The sequence below is a fragment of the Bubalus kerabau genome, chromosome 10, assembly GCF_029407905.1.
Source record: "Bubalus kerabau isolate K-KA32 ecotype Philippines breed swamp buffalo chromosome 10, PCC_UOA_SB_1v2, whole genome shotgun sequence".
Lineage (NCBI taxonomy): Eukaryota > Metazoa > Chordata > Mammalia > Artiodactyla > Bovidae > Bubalus > Bubalus kerabau.
Window position 1 is genome coordinate 16,265,796 of NC_073633.1, and position 26,254 is coordinate 16,292,049.

The 26,254-nt window shown below is 39.7% G+C and overlaps 1 protein-coding gene across 1 annotated transcript; it reads right to left on the minus strand.

The window, feature by feature from the left end:
* Positions 1-556: 556 nt before the first annotated feature.
* On the minus strand, positions 557-25,617 carry MTFMT (mitochondrial methionyl-tRNA formyltransferase). The gene is made up of 9 exons (XM_055536712.1): positions 25,338-25,617; positions 23,166-23,375; positions 19,021-19,143; positions 17,269-17,371; positions 13,806-13,881; positions 9,745-9,836; positions 2,462-2,540; positions 1,505-1,587; positions 557-975 (listed from the first exon to the last, which is right to left on the minus strand). Exons 1-9 carry the CDS (start codon positions 25,556-25,558, stop codon positions 790-792), a joined length of 1,173 nt encoding a protein of 390 aa, XP_055392687.1. The 5' UTR covers positions 25,559-25,617; the 3' UTR covers positions 557-789.
* Between the last annotated feature and the right edge of the window lie 637 nt (positions 25,618-26,254).

The following is a 26,254-nucleotide window of genomic DNA, read 5'->3' on the forward strand; positions in this document are numbered from 1 at the left end:
TAATAGAGATGACCAATTACCTGATCATGCTATCAATAAGTGTTGCTGAATTAATGCTTGCAGAAAAATTTTAACTGATAGAATCTAGGCAGGAAAAGCTGATAATATAAAGGCTTAAAAAAATTCAACAGCTGGCCACCTCACCTCCCTTCCTCCAGAGAAGTGCCTGACTCTCCTGGACACAGAGAAGATAAGTCTGCACAGGCCAGCTGATCAACAACTTTTACTGCACAAGCATGTTGAAGAATGTTACTATATTCCTACTTTAAGGAAATCTAGGTGTAAAATGTGAATTTACAGAGATTACAACGTATTATGAATGTTAATGAGTTGGTAGGAACTAGATGGTAGATAAATGTAAAGATCTGACTTTACTCCCTGTTAAAAATCCGAAATGTAGATTGAATACTGCTGAAATGCTAACACGGTCAGAGGGGACATATGATTTTAAAAATTTAATAGATGCACTTTTTTAAAAGAAACTCTCTTCAGTATATACACATACCAGTTAGTCGTACTCACTGTCAGGTAAAGATACAGTCTGATGAGTCTGATATTATAAATAAAAATTTAATTTAAAACTTTTCTTTTTATTCAAACAGAAAAAGCGATTTTTAACTGTTAGACGGAAAATGCAAAGTGAGGTAATTCATCTTTTTGACAATAATCTTCCCTTTCAACGGCATCAAATTCTTTGAAAGTCAAGATAATTCCTTGTAAATAAGGCTTCTAACGAATTACAAGTATATAGTAGGTTCTTGTCCATCTTCTTCCAAAGTACTTGGTGCACTATTGCATAGCAACAATTTTTTTTTTCTGCTTCTTCTTTGGTGGAAGTCTGAGAGTCTGAAATCTGCATTGGCTTGGTTGAGCTTGGGAATTTTTCTGGTACCAGGGGTGCAAATATCCATTGTAGAAGTCAGTAGCTGTTAGTGTTTTCTTGAGCATCACTGATCGAACACCAATCCAGTCATCCTAAAGGGCAAAAGGCAAACAGTGAAAATGCAGTGCTGGCAAAACTGGTGGTAAATTTTTACTTATAAAACTTTTAACACACACACAAAAAACAAACAAACAAATCTTTACAACATCCAGGCTGCAAATGGCACTAAATAACATAAATGATAGGCTTTCCTGGTGGCTCAGTGGTAAAGAATCCACCTGCCAATGCAGGAGATGCTGTTCCATCCCTGGGTTGGGAAGATCCCCTGGAGAAGGAAATAGCAACCCACTCCAGTATTCTTGCCTGGGAAATCCCATGGACAGAGGAGCCTGGCAGGCTCTAGTCCATGGGGTCGCAAAAGAGTTGGACACGACTTAGCAACTAAACAACAACAAAGTTACTGAATCCTTTTCCATTGTCTGAGCAATAGTAACACCTTGGTAAAACTTCATCACAATCTGATGGACAGTTAGTTGAGTGATGACCCAACCAAAAATGACAAATGATATAAACTATAAACTCAAAAGAAGTGTAATAACGTGAAACTAAAGGAAAGTGTACCTTGCAACACACCAGCAGTATTTGTGACTGTTTGTGGTATATTACTGATCCTGGAATAACAGCTTGTCCTGTTAATTTTGAATCTAAAGAAAGAGAAGGAGGAAAACAGGGATATGAGAGAGAGAATAATTACACAACTTCATAGTGCTTCTTAAAAATCAAAGGAAACATTCTGCAAGACAGTACTAATACTGGAGAGCACACATCTGCTGATGCCCTGACTGTAATCCAAAACTTACAAGAGAGTCATGGTGCTCTGTGTGTATCTTGAACCCAACAGGAACCTTTCCATACACATAAGCAGCTATTAGTCCTTTACTCAGTGTCCTGGAGATCAACCTAAAATGTTGAACCTAGAAGTTTTGACCATTTGGGTGAAATAACTAGCTTGCAGTAGAGAGATATACAAGGAAACTTAGGATCTAAGCTGGGCCCTCTATCCATGACCAAACAAATCCCAGTTCCTAGATCCCTGGGTAACTCTGACACCCTGTGAACTACACCAGCTCCCTCTGTGGCTCACATTCCTTCAGTCTACCAGGATGGTAGGACACGAACGAGCCTCTGAATGGACCAGATCATGAAATGCTCCACCCTGGCCTAAGATTCTCACCGAGCTGCCCAGAGATTTTCATTATGATATTTATCAGAATGAAATTAACCTAATCATTCTGCATTCCCTGAAAACCTTAAGAGAGGAAATCACAGAGCTTAATATGGGATAGTAACACTGGTATCTACTTCTCAGTTTCTTACAATGGTTAAGAGAGGAAATACATGTGAATGGACACTGCAAAGAATAACATTATAAATGAATGTAAAGTATTACAATTACTGAGCTGAAACAAACTGAAAGAATCCTTATTTTTAGTAAAGGTGATTCATGGTAAAACAGACACATTTTCAAACGGACTATACTGAAAACATTTTCCATGACAGCTATTCAAAAGTAAGTACCACTGAGGATTGAATTATCAACTTCTACCAAATCCAGAAGTTTAATGGTATTATCCATCCAGAGTGTCTGCAACGGAATCTGCAAATAAAATGAAAGGAGAATAAAAAAATACACTCAATCCCCAACACTTTTCAATTATTATTTTGTGTTAATCTGGCCTGACTTCTCTCCCAATTACAGTGGAACTGGGAACTCAGTCTCTAAACCTTATGAAACAGAACATAACATGACCCTCTGCATCGGCCCTAGGGATTTACAAGATCTTAAAATTAAACACCATTTTTAATCACTGTATATCTTTATTAATATTTCTAGTTAAAAATCATGCTCATTATAAAAATGCAAGCATTACAACCATTAATGTTAAAAAATTAGAAAATGAATAATTTTCTTAAGCATCACTGATCGAACACCAATCCAGTCATCCTACAAGGCAAAAGACAAACAGTGAAAATGCAGTGCTGGCAAAACTGGTGGTAAATTTTTGCTTATAAAACTTTTATCACAGGAAAAAAAAATTTTTTCACTAAATCCAGGCTGCAAATGGCACTAAGTAACATAAATGATGAGCAGTTCAGTCTCATCAGGTTTTTCAAGGACTGACTGCAGTTCAGTCCTCTCGTTCATAGACAAGGAAAGTGAGGCCCAGAGGTCACCTCCCATCCCGAGAGGTAACCACAGTTAGTAGCCTGATGTGTATGTCCTTGTATTTTTTTCACACATATAATTATCACAAAAATCTAAAACATAGTGTTTGACAAGGATTTTTTTTTTCTACTTAACCATAAACTGGACAAATTTTCATCAGTACACACTTATCTATTTCACTCTTTTATCTGCTGGACAATATTCCATTTTATAACATGTACCATAATTTATGCAACCAATGCTTTTATGATAGACATTTCATAACATATTACAAAATTACAAAAAATTTTAAATGTGATAAGTAGCCTGGCATATATATCTTTGAGGACTTTTATATTTCTGGAGAATAGTCTGTTGTTGTTTAATATATTTATTTATTCATTTGGCTGCACTGGGTCTTTAGTTGTAGCACATGAACTCTTAGTTGCGGCATGTGGGAGCTAGTTCCCCGAGCAGGGTTTGAGCCCAGGGCTCCCACTGGACCACCAGGGAAGTCCCAATAGCTATTTTTTTAAGTGGACCACTTAAAAAACATCAACATTTTACTGTTAAACAATCTTGATAAGAGAAAAAAAATGACAGTCTATTTCTGTTTATTATTAATGAGGCTAAGGAGTAGTGCATATCTATTTGCACTTGCACATTTTATTTCTTAGGCCTGTTTATGCCCTTTGCTCATTAAAAAAAAACTGAGTTGTTCATCTCATTAATTCATGAAATGCTTTTATATTTTTAGGAAATTAGGTCTTTAGTTCTCAGGTGTATTATGAATATTTTTCTAGTTTGTTGACTGTTAATATTGGGTAATTTTTCCCATGCTTAAGTTTTTTATTTTATTAAGTTGTATTTATTAGCCTTTTCTCTCATGACTTCATTGGTACATATCATGCTTAAAAAGGCCTATCCACATTTATCAAATATTACAAAATTATTCAACTATGCTTTTTCCCAGTTCTTTTTGGTTTCATTTTGATCCATTTAGATTTTATTCTGATTTTAAAAGATGAGACTTGAAGGCTCCCTTTCTTTTGGCTAACCAGCCATCCCAACACTATATATTGGATAATCCATCTTGCCTTTCCCCACAGTGAGATGCTACTTTTATTAGACTTTGATTTAAATAGGCTAACAGAAATTAACATACACTAGGAAAATAAGTTCTTTCGAATTTCTGAAGTAAATTAATTTTCAGACTGCAGTTCAGTCCTCTATTTCATAGATGAGGAAAGTGAGGCCCAGAGAAATGCACCCGTTTCCCCACGTTTAGACACAGTTGGTTAATGGCAGAGCCAAGGACCAGAATCGACATTTTCTCATTCTCAGCTCAGGGCTCTTTTCATGGCCACCTCAACAGGACATTTAACTTTCAGAATAAGATAGGTTGTTTCAAAGATGTGAATGGTTAAATCAGAGAATTAAACACATTTGAAGAAAAATATTCACAACTTTATCTATGTCATATTTTGGTATAATATCCTCTTCTATAATTTGCTGACTGATTCTTCTTTCACCAGCTTCCAGTAAGTCATGAAATGATTTTCATGTGTGTAACCTTTTCTCTTTCAAAGAACTCTATAAAGACTTCTGAAACACGTTCACTGACTGAAAATCGTTTATATTTACAGAGGGCTACAAATACGATACTTGGGCCACCTCATGCGAAGAGTTGACTCATTGGAAAAGACTGATGCTGGGAGGGATTGGGGGCAAGAGAAGAAGGGGACAACAGAGGATGAGATGGCTGGATGGCATCACTGACTCGATGGACGTGAGTGTCAGTGAACTCTGGGAGTTGGTGATAGACAGGGAGGCCTGGCGTGCTGCGATTCATGGGGTCGCAAAGAGTCGGACATGACTGAGCGACTGATCTGATCTGATCTGATCTGACAAATATGATACAGGTACAGAATTAGAATACACAGTACTTGTTCTTGGGGAGGTAAAGCTCATCTTCACCTTAGCATCAGAGCACTGCAGAAAGGAGAGGGACAGTAAGAATACAGTCATTTCTGTGTTCACTATCATTACTGTCAAAATCATATGTTGGCATGGATTTAAATTGACAGTTTAAATCTCCTTTCATCTTGACAGTTGGGGACCTGGTCATTAACCTCATTTTACAGGTAAAATGCAAAAGCTCAGAGAAGTTAAGAATCTTGCTCTTCGTAATACACAGCAGCTCTAGGAATCAAATTTCACTTTCTGGTTGCAAGATAAGCATTTCTTCTGTTATAGCACAAGCACTTCTCAGTGGGGAGGAAAGGTGAACTGCAGAAGATAAGCATTATTATGTAGTGTTTAACTGTTTTAACTTTTGGCTGTCAAACTGTTCTCTCAAGAAGCTGCCCCATTTTACATTTCCACCAACAATGAATGAGGGTTCCAAGTTTCTCCACATCCTCATCAACCCTGATTATGTTTGTTTTTTTTAAAAAATAACAGCAATTCTAGTAAGTGTGAAGTGGTGTCTCAGTATAGTTTTGATTTGCATTTCCCTAATGACTAATGACATTGACTATCTCTTCATATGCTTAGTGGCCAATTATATATTTTCTTAGGATAAATGTCTATGTAGATCCTTTGCTGATTTTCTTATCATGTTACTAGATCTTTGCTAATAATCTTAACCTTTTTGCTATGAGAGTTCTTTGTTCTTTATATATACTGGTTACTAGACTCTCAGCAGATATATGATTTGCACATATTTTCTTTTATTATGTAGGTTGTCTTTTCATTTTCTTGTTAGTGTTCTTTTAAATTTTGAAATCCAATTTCTCTGTTTTTAGTTTGTTGCTTATTCTTCAGGCATTATATCTAAGAACCACTGCATGCTTCAAGGTCATGAAGATATACTAATATATCTTCTTCTAAGAGTTTTCATAGTTTTAGCTCTTACATTTAGGATTCTGATCCATACTGAGCTCATTTTTATATGTACTGTGAGGTAGGGATCCAAATCCATTTTATTCTGAATATCCAGTTGTCCAAGCACCATGTGGTAAAAAGACTATTCTTTCCCCATCAAATTCTCTTGGAATCCTTATCACAAATCACGTGACCATATATGTACAGGTTTATTTCTAGACTCTCAGTTCTATCCCATTGAGCTTTATGTCTATCTTTTTCAGTATCACATTGCCTTGATTTTTGTAGCTTTGTAGTAAGTTGTAAAATCAGGAACTATTAGTCCTTCGATTTTGTTCTTTTTCAAGATTTTCTGTCTATTCTGGACCTCTTGGGATTCCATATGAGTTTTAGGATAAACTTGTCCATTTTTGCAAAGAAGTCAAGTAGGATTTCTATAGGAAATGTGTTGAGTTTGTAGATCAATTTGGGCAACAGTGCCATCTTAACAATATTAAATCTTCTTATTCGCAAACACAGAGGTCTTTCCATGTACTTAGGAATTCTTTGCTGTTTATTAGCTCTATTTGTTTTGGAGGGGGGCTGTTTGCTGCTGCTGCTGCTAAGTCTCTTTGGTCGTGTCCGACTCTGTGCAACCCCATAGACGGCAGCCCACCGGGCTCCCCCGTCCCTGGGATTTTCCAGGCAAGAACACTGGAGTGGGTTGCCATCTCCTTCTCCAATGCATGAAAGTGAAAAGTGAAAGTGAAGTCACACTCAGGTGTCCAACTCCCAGCAACCCCATGGACTGCAGCTTACCAGGCTCCTCCGTCCATGGGATTTTCCAGGCAAAAGTACTGGAGTGGGTTGCCATTGCCTTCTCCGTTGGAGGGGGAAGTCTTTATAATTTTCTATATATAATATTATAGACACAGTTTTACATTGTTCCTTTTTTTTCTTGTCTAATTACTCTGGCTATAACCTCCAGTATGAATACAAGTGGTGAGTTGTTGTAAGGCAGAAACCAACACAACACTGTAAAGCAATTATCCTCCAATTAAAAATAAAAATTTTTTAAAAAGCAGTGAGAGTAGAGATCTTTATCTTGTTCCTGATCTTAGAGGGAACAATTTCAATCTTCTTCCATTAAATATGATGTTGGCTTTGGGTTGTTTTTTTCTTTTTGGTAGATATTCTTTACCAGTTTGAGGAAGTTCCTGTCTATTCTTAGTCTGTTGAATATTTTTATCATGAAAAGATACTGGATTTTTCAAATGCCTTTTCTTTATCTACACAGACAGTTACATGGTTTTTGTCCTTTACTCTATTAATATGGTGTATTACGTTGATTTTTCTGTGCTGAACTGACCTTGTATTCCTGGGCTACATCTCATGTAACCATGGTGTATAATCCTTTTCTACATGTTGTTTGACTCAGTTGGTTAATTCTATTAAGGATTTTTGCCTCTATGTTAATAAGGGCTATTGATCTGTAGTTTTCTTTTTTGGTAAATCTTTATCTGATTTAGCTTACTTGAGTTTTGTATTAGCTGCTCCCTCTGCCTGGAATGCTCTTTTCCTGATCTAGGCATGACTTTCTCCTTAATTGTCTTTCAGACCTCAGCTTAAATGTCAGTTCAGAGTGGCCTTCCCCAAACAGATATCCAATCTAAAATAGCCACCAGTGAATCTATCACATTATCTTCCATTAATTTTCACTGAAGAGCTTATCACACTATCTGATATTATCCTTATTTATTTGCTTATTTGTTTTTGCTTTCCCACATCACCTCTAACACCTAGAACAATGCCTGGCACATAATAGGCTTTCAATAAATTATTTCTTTTAATGAACAGTAGGTATAGTAGGCATCAGATACTGTACTAGATGCTTTATATACAATATGTCATTCTAATTTTCAAATGAACTAACTAAATCTCAGAAGTTAAATAACTTTCTCAAGTCTACAAAGCTAGGAAGTAGCAGAGAGAAGCTGGAATCCAGATCTGTCTGGTTCTAAAGTCAATGTTCCTTTCCCTAATGCCATACTATTACAGCGGGAAAAGTACAGGGTTTGAAGTCAGGCAGATCTGGTTCAAAACCTGACTCTCACTAACAATGTGACCATCAGCAACATTCAATAGCCATTCATTGAGCATCTACTTTAAGCCTCAATCTGTCAACTTAAAATGGGATAATACCCATAACATAAGGTTGTAATCCTCACTGAAGAACTGGGCATGTTACAGATATTCAAAGGCAGTTCTCCATTTTAACCAACAAAGGTAGTCCATTAAAAGCCCCAAACTTGGGACTTCCCTGGTGGTCCAGTGGTTGAGAATCTGCTTGCCAATGCAGGGGACACAGGTTCAATCCCTGGTCCAGGAAGATCCCACACGCTCCAGGGCAACTAGCCCCATGCGCTAACTATGGAGCCCACTCTCCAGAGCCTAGGACCTGGAGCTACTGAGCCTGAGTGTAGCAACTCCTGAAGCCCACGTGCCCTAGAGCCCGTGCCATGCAACAAGAGAAGCCACCACAATGAGAAGCCTCAACTAGAGAGGAGACCCTGTTCGCCTCAAGTAAGAGAGCCCATGCACAGCAACAAAGACTCACTGAAGCCAAAAAATAAACTAAAAAATAAAAAAGTTAAAAAAGATTCTATTAAAAAATGAATGTCGGATATACAAAAGAATTAAAATAGGGACTCAAACAGATATTTGTACATCCACATTCATACAGCATTATTCACATTAGCTAAAAGGTGGAAACAACTCAAATGGCCATCAAGAGACAAATGGATAAACAAAATGTGCTACATATATATACAATGGAATGTTATTCAGCCCTAAAAAAGAATGACATTTTGATACATGGTACAACATGAATGAAACTTGAAAACATTATGCTAAGTGAGATAAGCCAGGCACAAACGGACAAATATTGTATGATTCTACTTATATGAGGTGCCTATGATAGGCATCGGAGAATGCAATGGCACCCAACTCCAGTACTCTTGCCTGGAAAATCCCATGGATGGAGGAGCCTGGTAGGCTGCAGTCCATGGGGTCGCGAAGAGTTGGACACGACTGAGCGACTTCACTTTCACTTTTCACTTTCATGCATTGGAGGAGGAAATGGCAACCCACTCCAGTGTTCTTGCTTGGAGAATCCCAGGGACGGGGAGCCTGGTGGGCTGCCGTCTATGGGGTCACACAGACAGCACGGACACAACTATGGACATGACTGAAGCGCCTTAGCAGCAGCAGCAGCAGCATGATAGGCATATTCACAAATAGAAAGTAGATAGTGATTACCAGGGATGGTGGGATGGGTAGAATGGGGAGTTGTTATTTAATGGTTATAGAGTTTCAGTTTGAGATGAAGAAAAAGTTCATTTAGAAATTAATTTCAGGGACCTCCCTGGTAGTCCAGTGATTAAGAATCTGCCTGCCAATGCAAGGGACACAGGTCCATCCCCGGTCCAGGAAGACCCCACACGCTGAGGAGCAGCTGAGCCTGCAAGCCACGACTACCAAGCTCACATGCTTCAACTACTGAAGCCCGTGCACCTAGAGCCTGAGCTCTACATCGAGAGAAGCCACTGCGATGAGGAGCCCACGCAGTCAAAAATAAAATAGTTAATTAAATGAAAAAATGAATTTCAGGATCCTTAGGTTTTGTTTCTGAGATTTATTCCTAAATAAAAATACTTCGAAAGTAAATTACAACACACACACACATATACACACACAATTAGGTATAACTGCAATTTGAGTTCCAACTTACTATATTTCCAACAGCACGATAAAGTCTGAATATTTGCTCTGAAGTTTGTTCCTCCCATTTAATACAGCTGGTAGCAGCAGAAATCTTAGGGGCTGTGAGAGAAAACCAATGGCAAGAATGAATATCAGGTCAATGACCATAAATTGGTAATTAATAATACAGAATGACAGAGAGAATGATCTGAATGATAGAAAATTCATCATATTATTTTCTCAACTTCTGTATGTCTTAAATTTCCCATATATATACACATACATATGTGTATATATATACATACACATACATATGTGTGTATATATACATACACATACATACATAATAAATAAAAATACTAGAAGAAAACATTCCCTGGGTTGGGAAGATTCCCTGCAGGAAGGCATGGCAACCCACTCCAGTATTCTTATCTGGAGAATCCCCATGGACAGATGAACCTAGCGGGCTACAGTCCATGGGGTGGCAAAGAGTCGGACACAACTGAGTGACTAAGCACAGAAGAAAGCATGGGTAAATTTCTTTATAACCTAGGAAGAGAAAAAGTTCTTTTATGATTCAAAGTCCAGAAGCAATTAAAGAATGATAAATGTGACTACATAAAAAACTTTTGTAACAAGACAAAAAAAATGCCAGGAGACAAATGACAAGCAAGGTATTTGCAATTTATATCACAGTATTTTATATCTATTTATATATATTGCATGAGAGATATATCTATATAATAAATGTAAGTATTTACATATAAGTATTATATATATGTGTGTGTTACTTATATTTATATTATATTTAGGAGCACTGTATATGTATTATATAGATTTATTTATATCTATTACACAAAGTACTCCTAAAAACTGGGACAAAAGAAACCAAAAATTGGATAGAAAAATGGGCAAAAGATATAATTGACTCTTCTCAGAAAAAAAAAAAAATGCAAATAGTCCTTAAACATGAAAAGTTCCTCAACTTTACTCAAGGAGTAATGTGAATTAAAACTACTCCAAGACACAATTTCTTATCTCTTAGACTAGGAAGTAACATATGCATAAAGTTATTCATAGTAGCATTATTGGAAATAGCAAAAGATTAGAAAAAATCCAAATGTCCACCAATAAGGGGGTCTATTGATTAAACTATGATTTTTCCATACAAATGAGAACTATACTGCCATAAAAAAGAACATGAAAACTTCTTATTGATAGATGATCACCAGCATACACTGTAAAGTGAAAAAAAGAAAGATGCAGAAGAGTGTGTATTTTAAGCCATCCTTTGTGGAATAAAAAAGAAAAAAATCAGTTTTAAAGTATGTGTTTTTGCTTATTTTTATAAAGGAAACAACTAAAAGGCTAAATCAGAAACTAACAGTTCTAGAGGGAGAGAAACAGGATCCAAGGAGATAGGAATGGGATGGAAGACTTCTCTGTGCAACCTTTCCAAATGCTTTTAACTCTGAATCATGTAAATGTTTCAAATATTCAAAACTAAGATTTAGTTGTAAAGAGGAAAAAGGCAACCCTGAAAAATAAAACCAAACTGAAACAAAGAAACTTAACTATATAATCTAATATCAAACTAGACAACAAAGCCACATGGAAAAAATAATTATCTCCAGTAAGTTTTGAACCCAGTACTCTGACTATATACTTTAGAAGGATATATTTTAAGGACCAAAAAAAAAAAAAAAAATTGTAGATCTTAACTCTTACTTAGTACTTAAATTTTTCACAGTAATATTGGTGTTGCAATTTTGAAATTATTTTATGCACAGCAAATAAAAAATGGTACAGAATTGATTTTTAAAAGGTTTTTTTGTGTAAGAGAGAATACAAGAAAAATCCTGTACTTTAAAATTTGAATTAAAAACAGTATCAACTCAAATATTTAAAAAAATATATAATACCTAGCCTTTTCTGATACCTCCTTTTGGAACACATCATGGTATCAGATGGTTTCTAAATACTACTCCCCAGCTAAAATGAACAAAGGAGAGATGGCTGATTCCAACATGGGGCACAGAATTTATAAGGTGAGCCTGGGACATCTTGTGAAAAAACAAGGAAGCACTCAAAAACTATTTTGGGGGTGGGGGGATATCAAAAGGATGCAGGAGCCAAGTTTAAGAGGCCACCACTGGCCAAATTTGGGACAGCTTGAGCAGCACAAAGCATTAGGAATGTGATTAACTATAAAACACAATAAATAAAAATCCACAAGTCAAATAATACAAAAATTCACTTGCCATCATAACTGAAGGTGATTATGGTACCAACTCCCTATTTTAAAAATTGATAATTACAGAAAGAATTAAGAAATTATCCTGCCCTTCTAGGATGAATTAAAATTCACCCCCAACTAATGAGGAAAAGCTCTTTACAGAATAATGCCAACCATTAAATATAGAAGGAACTGGAAAATAACCATTTTGATTTTCATTGAAATAATTCATTGAAGGAAGGAGCATCAATCCCTGCTAAATTGTGAAAGGTTGTTGCTGTTTAGTTGCTCATTCACGTTCAACTTGTTGCAACCCCATGTACTGCAGCCTGCCAAGCTCCTCTGTCCACGGAATTTTCCAGGCAAGAATACAGGAGTGGTTTACCATTTTCTCCTCCAGGGGATCTTCCTGACCCAGGGATCGAACCCGTGTCTCTGCATCTCCTGCATTGTACGCAGATTCTTTACTGCTGAGCCTCTAGGAAACCAGATATCTGCACGGATATCAAAGTATTACCCCACAGATCACCTGTCATTTGCAAAGGGAAAAACATGGCCTCACAGTAGAAAGATCTGGTGGTCACCACCTCAACCAAGTGATCAAACTTAGCTTCACTAGCTTTGATGCAACCTGGTATTCAACATGCTACAACTGCAACAGAGACAGAGACTTCCCCACGCGCATGTATGTGCTCATGTTCAATTCCAGAGACTTCCCCAAGTATATCCTCCAAACAGTTTTAAATTCTGAGTCATGAAAATGTCTCACATAGTCAAGAAATAAAATTAAATCACAAGTTAACATAAAAAGCAACACAAGGTTAAAAACAAACGGAAACAAATATCACTGGAACACAGTATCATCTATGAAATTCTCTTTCCACAACTTTAAGCCTGAATCTAATCAAGTCTTGAGAACTTCTGATTTACAGGAACTTTCAGGGCTAGAAAAACTAAACACTGAACTAAATACTGAAAGGAAAGAGACAACTGGCCTGGTCTCTTCAAAAAGTTAATGACATAGAAAAAAAGCAGTGGAGGAATTACTCTAATGAAACTAAAGAGACACACAACTCACCGTAACTGGATCCTAGTCTGAAAAAATATACAGCTATAAAATATGTTTTTAGACAGAAAAATTTAAATATGGACTGGCTATGTTCACTTTTCCTAGGAGATGCATGTTAAAATATTGAGGGATGAAAAGTTATAATGCATACTTCCAAATGGTATGTGCTAAGTCGCTTCAGTCGTGTCCAGCTCTTTGTGACCCTATGGACCACAGCCAACCAGGCTCCTCTGTCCATGGGGCTCTTCAGGCAAGAATACTGGAGTGGGCTGCCATGCCCTCCTCCAGGGGATCTTCCCAACCCAGGGATCGAATCCTTGTTTTTTTACTTCTCCTACTTCGGCAGGCAGGTTCTTTACCACCGGTGCCACCTGGGAAGACCCCAAATGGTACAGCAGAAATTAAAATATATATACTATATAAACACATGCACATATATATAAAGAAAATATGACAAGAGACAGAGACTTTACAAGGTGAACAAACATTAGTAATTGTTGACTCTGGATTAAACAGGTATTCATTGTCTTTCAATTTACCTTCGTGTTTGGTACTTTTCGGTAAAAAGAATAGAAAAAATTGTTTTAATCTTTCATAGGGCTACACGTGAAGAGGGAGAAAGATCCCTTACCAATCATTCTCTGGAAACAGACCTGCAGGTGGACACTCGATCTTTAGTCAAATTAAGGGAAATGTTCAAGTGAGGAAGTCAGACGGTTCAGATGCCAATCACGACAAACAAAACCTCAGGAAAGACGTAAGGTTCTGGGCCATCTGCACTTACCATGTGTCGCCCCCTCGGCTGGCTGCTGTCTTCCATTATTCAAACTTTCAGGCAAATTTTTCAAAACTGAAATAAGCTTTAAAAAAAAAAAAAGGAGAGAAATATATTCAAGATGAAAAAAACAAAAACAGAAATACATTACAAGTCAGTACCATGAAATTGGGGTCAGGCAATAAATTGGCTTAAGCCATGAAGAGCCATCTACTTGGTGGGGTCTCAGTGGAGCTCTTGCTTCTCTGCAGGCTACAGGTCACCGATTTCCTTTCTGAGAATGGTGAGCCCTGACTGGCCGTTAGAAAAGCCCGAGCTCAGCCAACCACACTCTCACTCTGTACGAAGGAAAGCTGTGGAGACTTACAGAGAGTGTACTCTGGAGTCACATAGTTCTGGATTCAAATCCCAGTTTCACTGCCTACTAGCTGTGTCTCTGTGGAAAAAGCTGTTTTACTTATCTGTGACCTTAAAGGTCAACATCTATAAAACAGTTGAAAAAGGTTTGTTGGAAAGGTTAAAAAAAAAAGGATATAAGAGCATCTATAATAGTATACTATAACAGTATCTTGGATTACTGTGATATTGAATGGTTTGCCTTGGAAACAAACAGAGATCATTCTGTTGTTTTTGAGATTGCATCCAAGTACTGCATTTCGGACTCTTTTGTTGACCATGATGGCTACTCCATTTCTTCTGAGGGATTCAGAAGAAACTAATAGAGTTCTGCCAAGAAAATGCACTGGTCATAACAAACACCCTCTTCCAACAACACAAGAGAAGACTCTATACATGGACATCACCAGATGGTCAACACCAAAATCAGATTGATTATATTCTTTGCAGCCAAAGATGGAGAAGCTGTACACATTCAGCAAAAACAAGACCAGGAGCTGACTGTGGCTCAGACCATGAACTTCTTATTGCCAAATTCAGACTTAAATTGAAGAAAATAGGGAAAACCACTAGACCATTCAGGTATGATCTAAATCAAATCCCTTATGATTATACAGTGGAAGTGAGAAATAGATTTAAGGGCCCAGATCTGATAGATAGAGTGCCTGATGAACTATGGAATGAGGTTTGTGACATTGTACAGGAGACAGGGATCAAGACCATCCCCATGGAAAAGAAATGCAAAAAAGCAAAATGGCTGTCTGGGGAGGCCTTATAAATAGCTGTGAAGAGAAGAGAAGTGAAAAGCAAAGGAGAAAAGGAAAGATATAAACATCTGAATGCAGAGTTCCAAAGAATAGCAAGAATAGATAAGAAAGCCTTCTTCAGCGATCAATGCAAAGAAATAGAGGAAAACAACAGAATGGGAAAGACTAGGGATCTCTTCAAGAAAATCAGAGATACCAAAGGAACATTTCATGCAAAGATGGGCTCGATAAAGGACAGAAATGGTATGGACCTAACAGAAGCAGAAGATATTAAGAAGAGACGGCAAGAATACACAGAAGAACTGTACAAAAAAGAGCTTCACGACCCAGATAATCACGATGGTGTGATCACTGACCTAGAGCCAGACATCCTGGAATGTGAAGTCAAGTGGGCCTTAGAAAGCATCACTACGAACAAAGCTAGTGGAGGTGATAGAATTCCAGTTAAATTATTTCAAATCCTAAAAGATGATGCTGTGAAAGTGCTGCACTCAACATGCCAGCAAATGTGGAAAACTCAGCCATGGCCACAGGACTTGAAAAAGTCAGAGGAACCAGAGATCAAATTTCCAACATCTGCTGGACCATGGAAAAAACAAGAGAGTTCCAGAAAAACATCTATTTCTGCTTTATTGACTATACCAAAGCCTTTGACTGTGTGGATCACAAGAAACTGTGGAAAATTCTGAAAGAGATGGGAATACCAGACCACCTGATCTGCCTCTTGAGAAATCTGTATGCAGGTCAGGAAGCAACAGTTAGAACTGGACATGGAACAACGGACTGGTTCCAAATAGGAAAAGGAGTACGTCAAGGCTGTATATTGTCACCCTGTTTATTTAACTTATATGCAGAGTACATCATGAGAAATGCTGGACTGGAAGAAACACAAGCTGGAATCAAGATTGCCGGGAGAAATATCAATAACCTCAGATATGCAGATGATACCACCCTTATGGCAGAAAGTGAAGAGGAACTGAAAAGCCTCTTGAAGGTTGGCTTGAAGCTCAACGTTCAGAAAACGAAGATCAGGGCATCCGGTCCCATCACTTCATGGGAAATAGATGGGGAAACAGTGGAAACAGTGTCAGACTTTATTTTTCTGGGCTCCAAAATCACTGCAGATGGTGACTGCAGCCATGAAATTAAAAGACGCTTACTCCTTGGAAGGAAAGTTATGACCAACCTAGATAGCATATTCAAAAGCAGAGACATTACTTTGCCAACAAAGGTTCGTCTAGTCAAGGCTATGGTTTTTCCTGTGGTCATGTATGGATGTGAGAGCTGGACTGTGAAGAAGGCTGAGCGCTGAAGAATTGATGCTTTTGAACTGTGGTGTTGGAGAAGACTCTTGGGAGTCCCTTGGACTGCAAGGAGATCCAACCAGTCCATTCTGAAGGAGATCAGCCCTGGGATTTCTTTGGAAGGAATGATGCTAAAGCTCAAACTCCAGTACTTTGGCCACCTCATGCGACGAGTTGACTCATTGGAAAAGACCTTGATGCTGGGAGGGATTGGGGGCAAGAGGAGAAGGGGACGACAGAGGATGAGATGGCTGGATGGCATCACGGACTCGTTGGACATGAGTTTGAGTGAACTCCGGGAGTTGGTGATGGACAGGGAGGCCTGGCGTGCTGCGATTCATGGGATCACAAAGAGTCGGACACAACTGAGTGACTGATCTGATCTGATAACAGTATCTAATACAGTCCTTGGCACACAAGCCAGTGCTCCATAAATGACAGACACTATCGTAACAGCATTTCCGAGGTGAGTGCCTAGAATGGAAAGCACCATCTATAAACCAGGGGAGAACGTTTTCCTCTACAGAAAGTTTAGTTCAGATGAAAATCACTAATTGGGTCATTAAGCAGTTACTCAGACAGATAGAATGAAAAAGTCCCAGAGTTCATTTACAGCAAGGGGGTCAGCAGAATTCCAAAGTACATGGATGCAGATGACTGGAACATAGGTACAAAAGTGGGAGGAAAGCTGTGACTTACTTAGGAAATGCTCCTGGTCCAGTTTGACAGGGATGAATGGTATGTCCCTGAGACTGAGTGAAATTGGAAGAACAGTCTAAAAGCCTCTCCATGGAATGCAATAGATCATATAAAATCACATAGTTCATTCAAAAGCCATGATTAAGTACCTCCTTTGTGTAAATTCTCAAAGACTTCCAAGCTGATTTTTAGGAAGCCAGGGATAAAAATCATTTTTTTTAGTAAGTTTAAAATTATATATCATAAAAGTATTCTCTTCATCATAAACACTTTGGAAACCAGCAGGGGGATATTGGAAAAGTGTACCATGTTGGCACCCAGTCTTGACAGCACTGCTTCCAGTTCCTTTGAGGTGCTCTGGGGTGGCACAGGAACCGTTTCCTGTTTGAGGATTGGACCTACATCAAACCTACCAAGAAAATCAAAAGCAAATAGTAACATGATCACTGACTATTTCTTAAGATCAATATGTCTGTCTACATGAGTGTTTACATACCACAAGGATAGTTTTTGTTTATTTTTTAGGCCACATGTATGACTTGTGGGATCTTAGTTCCCTGACCAGGGATTGAACCTGGGCCCCCTGTGGTGGAAGTGCAGAACCCTAACCACTGGACCGCCAGGGAAGTCCCCAACAAGGGTAGTTTAACCATGGCCATGAATATGACTGTTAGCCATCGGCAAGGGAGAAATGTGAGTCTGAAAGAAGGGTGAGCAACATTAGCATGTTACTAATATCACTTGAGTTTATTATTAACTAGAGAGTTTAAGCCTATTAACTTTTCACCATTTTCTGCGTTTTCATCTGCTTTACTCTTAAGTACCATTTTCTGGTCATATAGGCTGTATATGGAGTCAATATTTGAGCTTAACAAAATTAAATTCTAATACAGTCATTTTACTAAACTATTAAAATCCATAAAATTAAAAAAGAAAGAAAGAAGGGAGAGCAAATCTGGCCTATATTTAGATTTTATTTTTTCCCAAAGGAAAAAAGTATAAAGTTGCACATCAGGGATTTAATTAAAACCACAAATAATTCTACCATTAGTAATAAATAGTATGAGAAAGTCTCTAATTATATAATGAAAGCACAAAGCAAAGAATTTATTTTCCAAGGAAGTATAATTAAGGAATTTATAATCATTCCTTTCAATATTTCCTTTCTCAAAGGACAAGAGTTTTGCCTGAATTATAATCAATAGTGATTACAAGTGGGTGCAAATGTATTTGCATTGCCACAAGTCTTGAATTTTATATCAAGCTCTGCAAATATTGGCTATCAACTTCTATTAGAAATATATTTTGTTTTAAATATGTAACTCTGTGGTCTGTTAAACTCTTTTTTCCTATAAGCTTTAGTAAAATGCTTATTATGAAAAGTTACAAACATTCCAAAAACAGAATGAACAGTCTAAGGAATCCCCATATACACCATCACTCAGATTTGAGAACTACCAAAGTTTCACCACTCTTGTTTCATCTGACCCTTCCCTTTTTTTTTTTTTTTTGGAAGTTAAAGCAAATCCCAGATATTGACTTATTCTTGTGAACTTGTGAATTTTTCTTTTCTCTGGAGACATTAGGTGATAACAGGCAGAGTATTAAGATACTCTCCTGGTACAATTTAAAATAACTGTTTTTTAGATTGTAGGTATGATTTAAGAAATTAAATATTAAAGACAATTATATAACACATTGGTATACAATGTATTACTTCAGATTCCAAAAAATTTTGACCATAAAAACCAAGGTCAGCAGAAAACTGAGATTATGACAACCAATATGCAAAAATCCATCTTTCACTTATAAATGTCATTTACAGAAATCCAGCTATTAATAACATTATTTCATTAACAAGTATAAAGAGACACTGTGTAAATTCTAAAACACATATGTTTTATGTTACAAACCAGGAAGAAACAGAAGAAAAAAGCATCCTGGAGTTAGAGAAATTAGTGATCAGCACCCACTTATCCACCTCCCCTTTCCCTCAGGCAGAATGACATCAACAGTCAAAACTCACAAAAAGTCTCAGGACAAGAAAATATGCTCTACCTTCTGGGTTTAATTTGCATAATCGTTACTCCAGCAATTGTGTCTCCATGCAGAATGGTGTGGATTATAGGGGCTGGACCACGCCACCTCGGAAGGCAACTGGGATGGACGTTCAAGATGCCACTGAGTTAGACAAGACAGAAATTAGTGTGAAAGTGGGCTTTTTCACCATTTAGTTTACTGCTGCATATATGTGGGCTAAATCGCTTCAGTGTGTCGGACTCCGTGAGACCCCGTGGACTGTAGCCCATCAGGCTCCTCTGTCTATGGGATTCTCCACATAAGAATACTGGAGTGGGTTGCTGTGCCCTCCTCCAGGGGATCTTCCCGACCCAGGGATCAAACCTGCAGCTTCTGCATTGCAGGCGAATTCTTTACCGCAGGGCCACCGGGGAAGCCCCTTAGTTTACTGCTACCTAAACTAATATGCTATTTTTCATCATTAAACGTTGCCAGAAAATTTGAAAAACAGTTAAATCTAGTCTCAAACCAACTAAAGCAGGAGTCAGAGCTAAGTACACTCTCTTGCCATAAGAGACCCATGAAACTCAATAACAGAGCAAGAACTATTCATTGTTCCAAAGATGTTCCACAACAGCTTGTGACATCTGGGAGTTTTTAAATAAACATATATAATGTGTTTTCTTACTATATGAGAAGAACCACTCAAACCAGCTGTGCATCTCATGGACAATCTAAAATTATATTTTTAGTCAAATTACATAATTACCCTCAATTTACTAAATTTTTATATAGAGTTCCTAAAACAAGCTTCTTAGATCCCCACTGAATGATTTATTCACCATTGGTGTGTATCCCAATATGCTTTTCACCCATAAATAAGCAATTTTAATAATTTACTAATCTGCCATTAGTTTGGAGAAGGCAATGGCACCCCACTCCAGTACTCTCGCCTGGAAAATCCCATGGATGGAGGAGCCTGGTAGGCTGCAGTCCATGGGGTCGCTAAGAGTCAGACACGACTGAGCGACTTCACTTTTACTTTTCACTTTCATGCATTGGAGAAGGAAATGGCAACCCACTCCAGTGTTCTTGCCTGGAGAATCCCAGGGACGGGGGAGCCTGGTGGGCTGCCGTCTATGGGGTTGCACAGAGTCGGACACGACTGAAGCAACTTAGCAGCAGCAGCAGCCATTAGTTTAATAATGTTTCCATCAGCATGAGTATGCACTTGAGACTATGTGTGTGTATATATATATCAGTTCAGTTCAGTTCAGTCGCTCAGTCGTGTCCGACTCTTTGCAACCCCATGAATCACAGCACGCCAGGCCTCCCTGTCCATATATATATACATATATATATAAAGTGAAAGTGAACGTCACTCAGCTGAGTCGGACTCTTTGTGACCACATGGAATACTCCATGGAATTCTCCAAGCCAGAATACTAGAGAGGATAGCCATTCCGTTCTCCAGGGGATCTTCCCAACCCAGGGATCGAACCCAGGTCTCCTGCAATGCAGGCAGACTCTTTACCAACTGAGCCACCAGGGAAGCCCCTATATATATGAGCCTCCTATATTCTAAATTCCACTGTTCAGCCCAGTCTCATTCATCCATCAAATATTTACTAAGTACAACTCATGTCCTGGCACTAAGTACTGGGGATATAAGCAATAATGAATCCAACAGGAAGAAAAAAAAAAAAAAGGACTGGATTTTTACTATGAGCGAGATGGAAAACCACCAGAGAACTTTGAGCAGAGTGACATGACTGACTTACACTTTAAAAGGATCGTGTGGTGTTGGGTGGTAAAAGACTGAAGGGCCCAAGACAGAAGTGAAGACCACTTAGGAGGTTATGCAGTACAAGAGCCAAGAGTGGTGGCCACAGAAGTGATGAGAGGCCGTCGTTCTAGGCAGATTTCAAAGGCAGAGCTGAGAGAACTTCCCGACGGATTGGATGTGTGGTGTGAGATAAGGAATTAACAATAATGCTGAGGTTTTGGGTCTTGAAGCCTGGAGTTGCCATGTGCTGAAATGAAGATTTGGGGAAGGATCAGGCTTTGGGGTGAAAGGTTCAGGATATCTTAAATGTAAGGTGCCTCTCAGACATCCAGCAGAGCTGCAGAGAAGGCAGTGTGTGCCAGGGGCCTCGAGTTCAGACAGAGATCTGAACTGGAGGGACATATTTGGGAACTGTCGGCATACACACAGAACTTAAATGAGGGTGGGTGAGAGCCCATAGACAGTGATAAAGGGCATCATACATTTTAACACTTCATGCCAGTAATGTTAATTAATCTTCCCATGTGACTTGAAATATCAGTAATGAGAACTGACATGTAAGACAATTTAAATTACTATGGCATGTTTTTCATTTTCAGCTCTGCATTTGACTTGCTTTTTTTACCATTTGGCTTTGTGCAAATATTGAAATCTCGATGACTGCATACTTCATAATTGAGATGGACACAACTGAGCAACTGAACTGAACTGGACATGGAATGGACTGGTTCCAAATTGGGAAAGGAGTATGACAAGGCTGTATATTATCACTCTGCTTATTTAACTTATATGCAGAGTACATCATGCGAAATGCCAGGCTGGATGAAGCACAAGCCGGAATCAAGATTGCCAGGAGAAATATCAATAACCTGATAAGCAAAAGACACCACCTTCATGGCAGAAAGCGAAGAAGAACTAAAGAGCCTCTTGATGAAAGTGAAAGAGGAGAGTGAAAAAGTTGGCTTAAAACTCAACATTCAAAAAACGAAGATCATGATATCCAGTCCTATCACTTCATGGCAAATAGATGGGGAAACAATGGAAACAGAGACAGACTTTATTTTGGGGAGCTCCAAAATCACTGCAGATGGTGACTGCAGCCATGAAATTCAAAGATGCCTTCTCCTTGGAAAAAAAGCTATGACCAACCTAGACAGCATATTAAAAAGCAGACACATTACTTTGCCAACAAAGGTCTGTCTAGTCAAAGCTATGGCTTTTCCAGCAGTCACGTATGTATGTGAGAGCTGGACCATAAAGAAAGCTGAGCACTGAAGAATTGATGCTTCTTTGAACTGTGGTGTTGGAGAAGACTCTTGAGAGTCCCTTGGACCAAAAGGAGATCCAACCAGTCCATCCTAAAGGAAATCAGTCCTGAATATTCATTGGAAGGACTGATGCTGAAACTGAAGCTCCAATACTTGGCCACCTGATGCAAAGTATTGCAAAGAACTGACTCACTGGAAAAAAACCCCTGATGCTAGGAAGGATTGAAGAGGGGAGGAGAAGGGGACGACAGAGGATAAGATGGTTGGATGGCATCACCGACTCAATGGACATGAGTCTGAGCAAACTCTGGGAGACAGTGAAGGACAGGGAAGCCTAGTGTGCTGCAGTCCATGGGGTCGCAAAGAGTTGGACACGACTGAGCGACTAAACTGAACTGATCAAATACTGTGCAATGTATCTGAAAAATATGGGAACATAGAGAGGATTTCAGGGGTGTTTGGAGCCAGTGCTTACTGACTCATGAAACCAATCATAGCATCTCCTCCAGTGTTGGCTGAATAATGGATCTCCAAGGATGTTTATGTCCTAATCCCCAGAACCTGTGAATATGTTACCTTACACATTTTGTAGATACAGTTAAGGTAAAAGACCTCGAGATAAAGAGATTATCCTGGATTATCCAGTGGGTCCAATCTAATCACATGAATTCTTTAAAGCAGGGAACCTTCCCTAGTTGAAGGTCAGAAAGTGATAATGGAATGGAGAGATGTGAAGTGAAAAAGACTGGATCCTCCATCGCTGGTTTTGAAGATAGAGGAAGGGTGCCATGGGCCAAAGAAAGTCGGTGGCCTCTAGAAGCTGGAAGGGGCAATCTTCTCCCCTAGAGATTCCAGAAAAGAATGAAGCCCTGCTAACACTCTGATTTTAACCTCATGAGCCATAGGTAGACTCCTAACCTACAGAACTATTAAGGCAATAAACTTGTGTCGTTTTGAGCCACAAAACAAACAAAACAATTCAGGCCACTAATGAAATCTTTTACTTTATAAGAAAATACTGAACCAAGCAGAATTAGAGTTCAAGTCACACTGTGCTGCACTTTCGACACCAGGTCCAATCTATAAAGACCAAGGTCTGCACACTGTATTTCCTTGCAAATAAAACTTACTAGGGAAATTTAAGAATAAAAGCCTCACTCAAAAGTCGGCCAAATGATGCTACCACACCAACATCATATTCTCCAGATCCCACATCTGGCCACTCATACACTGGAAGCTGAGACTGGACAGCATATTGCTTCACTGGCAGTCCTTTTGGTGATGGGGAGGGCACTGTGACCACCTCCAACTTCTCAATTAACTCTTCTTCTTTGTTTTCCCTAAGGTGGAAAGATTAGAAGAAAATATGACAGGGTTAAGACAATGACGGAATGTTAAACTACTTCATACATTGCTAAGGCATTTTTCTGATTAATTCACGAAGCACTTAAGGGTAAATGTTAAAACCAGTGCAACTGAGAGACTAAAGTTTGGTTTATTTATTTAATTTTAATTGTTTAAATTCAAACAGCCGCAAGTGGCTACTGGCTACTATTCAGACTGTTACGGTTCTAGAAATTTCCTGTGCACACTGAAACACATACAGTAGACATTTTACACAACTGGAATATTATATATACTGTCCTGCATTTTGTTTTTTTCTCTAACACTGTATGATATTATGTGAGTCTTTTAAAAAAAAAAGGTTAAGCATACATTTGCTTATGTATGCATCAAACATTTCTAGAATAAGAAATTGAAGAGAAGAATTGGGAACTGAGAGAACGAGAAGGAAGGAACTGACTTTTCATCGTGTATCTTCTAAATTTTTTGAATTTTCTTTTTTTACTATAACCACATTATTCAAACAATATTTTAAAAATATATATGTATGTATGTATGTATATATTTCTATGTACATACACACACACCCCATGGGCATCATTCCATGACACTGTATGTAGCACTACTCAATTTTTTACCTGCTGCATAGTAGTCCAGTGCCAGGGGCTGTTCATTTACTTGGCAGGTATTGCATCAAATGTTAAGGCGTTATGAGAAAAGAAGTAGACAGGAGGGCCCAAAACAGAAAGTGCAGGAGTACTGGGGCCGCCAAGTGAAGCACCAGCAGAAGCATCAGGAGCCGCAGGAGACCACACAGGGAAAGCGGCATGCAGAGAGTGCGTTACAGACAGTGTCCAAAGGGAGCACGTGTGAAGGGAGTGTGTCAGGGTGTGTTACAGAGCGGAGTGTGCGGACCGGGAATACAAGGGCATTCGTGAAGGAGTCAACGTGAGGGTCTGCTGGGAAGTACTTGCAGGGAAGACGTGATGGCGGGAGATGACAGAACTGAGTCTGGGGTGCATGGGGAAAACAAGGAATGGGGAAACAAAACATGCAGACTAGGGGAAAGGAGGCAGAGCAGTGTATGTGGGGACAGCCACCACATACCATGGACCTTCTGGACAGGCTAGATCTCAAATAATTCCCCCCCCCCCCCCAGGAATCACAATTTGTTGAATTTTTAAAATACTAAATGTAGGGAATTTCCTGGCGGTCCAGTGGTTGGAACTCCCCACTTCCACTTATGGGAGCCCAGGCTTGATTCCTAGCCGGGGAACTAGGATCCCCCTGCAGAATAAATATTAAATGTATACCTAAGAGTTCTGGTTTATAAATTTATTCATTGGAAAAGCAGTTCGCTTTTGGACTATGTCTTCGTTTCAGTCCCAGAAAACTGGATCCGGTTGTATACAGGGAGGAGATGGGTAGTCAAAGTGTAAGGCAAGCGTGTGCAGAGAGATGCCTGTGTCTAGTAAGAAGCCCAAAGGATTAGCGAGTACAAATCATATTGAGTCGGAGTAGGAGAGAGTGGAAAGGGGAGGTCTTTGAAGTCGGACCCCATCTTAGTCCCAATCTGCTCAGCTGATGACCTTGGGCAATCTCTTAACCTCTCTGGGTCACGGTTTCCATGCAAAGGGGGCAGGGATGTGCTGGGACAAGACAGAGGTGATGCAGTTAAAGCAGGCAGCAAGGTCTCAACACCATGGGGTGCCATGTAGAGCTCAGAGCGCGTTAAGAGTCGGGGGCGTGTAGATCGGCTGGGCGGGACCAGGCGGGCACCCAAAGACTGCCGAGGGGGGCGGCGCACCTTCCGGGCGCCCGAGACGCCGGGATCTGGGCTCACGCTCCTCCCGCTCATCTGCTTTTCCCGACGAGAAGCCCAAATCCTCGAGGTCGGCCGCAGAGTTTCCACAGCTGCGCCCTCAACACCCGGGCCTCCCAATCCCCGGCCCTGGTACCTGGCGGCGTGCAGCGCCCGCAGCGTTTCGCGGGCGAACTGGTCATTGCCGAAAAAGAGCACCCTCCAAGGCGGCTTCTCGCGGACTCGAGCGCCCTGGCCGTCCTTCCAGCCAGGGGACGCGCTCAGCCTGGCCAGCGCTCGCCAGCGTGGGTTCGGCCTCCGGCCCGCGCCGCCCCCGACTGGCAGGTGCCCGCAGCAGCACCGCAGCAGCACCCTCATCTCTTCCGCGGGCGGCCTACCCTGCGCAGGCGCGTAGCGGTGCGGGAGCAGGCGCCAGGACGGAGGGGCGGGGCCGGGGCGGAAACTCGTCCCGCGAGGCCTTTCCGCGACTGGGGCGTGGCTTGCCTGATCGGAGGCGGGCCCCATCAGTGTTGGAGCTGGAAAAGGAATTTGCGGGTTCAAAAGTGCTCGTGACTTTTGTTGCCTTTGTTTGCACGATTTAGCCAATCTCCCCAAACAACTCTTTTTAGAAACAAATCATACATGTTTTCTGATGACGAAATCTCTATTTATGTATTTATTTCTGTACCATTTTCTCAGCCATTATAACTAATATTTACTAGATCCCCTTTGTTTAGTTAATCTTCATATCACCCATACCAGGTAGATATTATTACAGCCATTTTACTGAAGAGGATCTGAGACTCCGTGAAGTTAGGGGAGTTACCTATGTAAGGTCCTCACAGCTAGCCCCACGTGGCTCCAAAGTCTGTTATCCTAACCTTCACAGCAATCCCAAGTACTACGGAAGTCAGTGTCCCCAATTCTTGTTTGTAGTCACTTTAGTGACTCAAAGGTCCACTTTTTCCCATTCCTTGTGGGTACCTTTCCGCACAGAGGGAGAACACAGAAGAGATTCTCAAGGACTATGGGCAGGGGAAGCTGTCCTCAGAAGAATCTAAACGCTTTTAGTGC

Excerpts from the sequence above, each read along its gene's own strand:
- MTFMT (XM_055536712.1), bottom strand. The coding sequence starts at position 25,558 with ATGAGGGTGCTGCTGCGGTGCTGCTGCGGGCACCTGCCAGTCGGGGGC. Across the intron at positions 19,144-23,165 it reads TTTATTCTTAAATTTCCCTA|TGGCATCTTGAACGTCCATC; the intron begins GTAAGTTTTATT and ends TGTCTAACTCAG. Across the intron at positions 2,541-9,744 it reads ATCGTGCTGTTGGAAATATA|ATTCCGTTGCAGACACTCTG; the intron begins GTAAGTTGGAAC and ends TTTTATTTGCAG.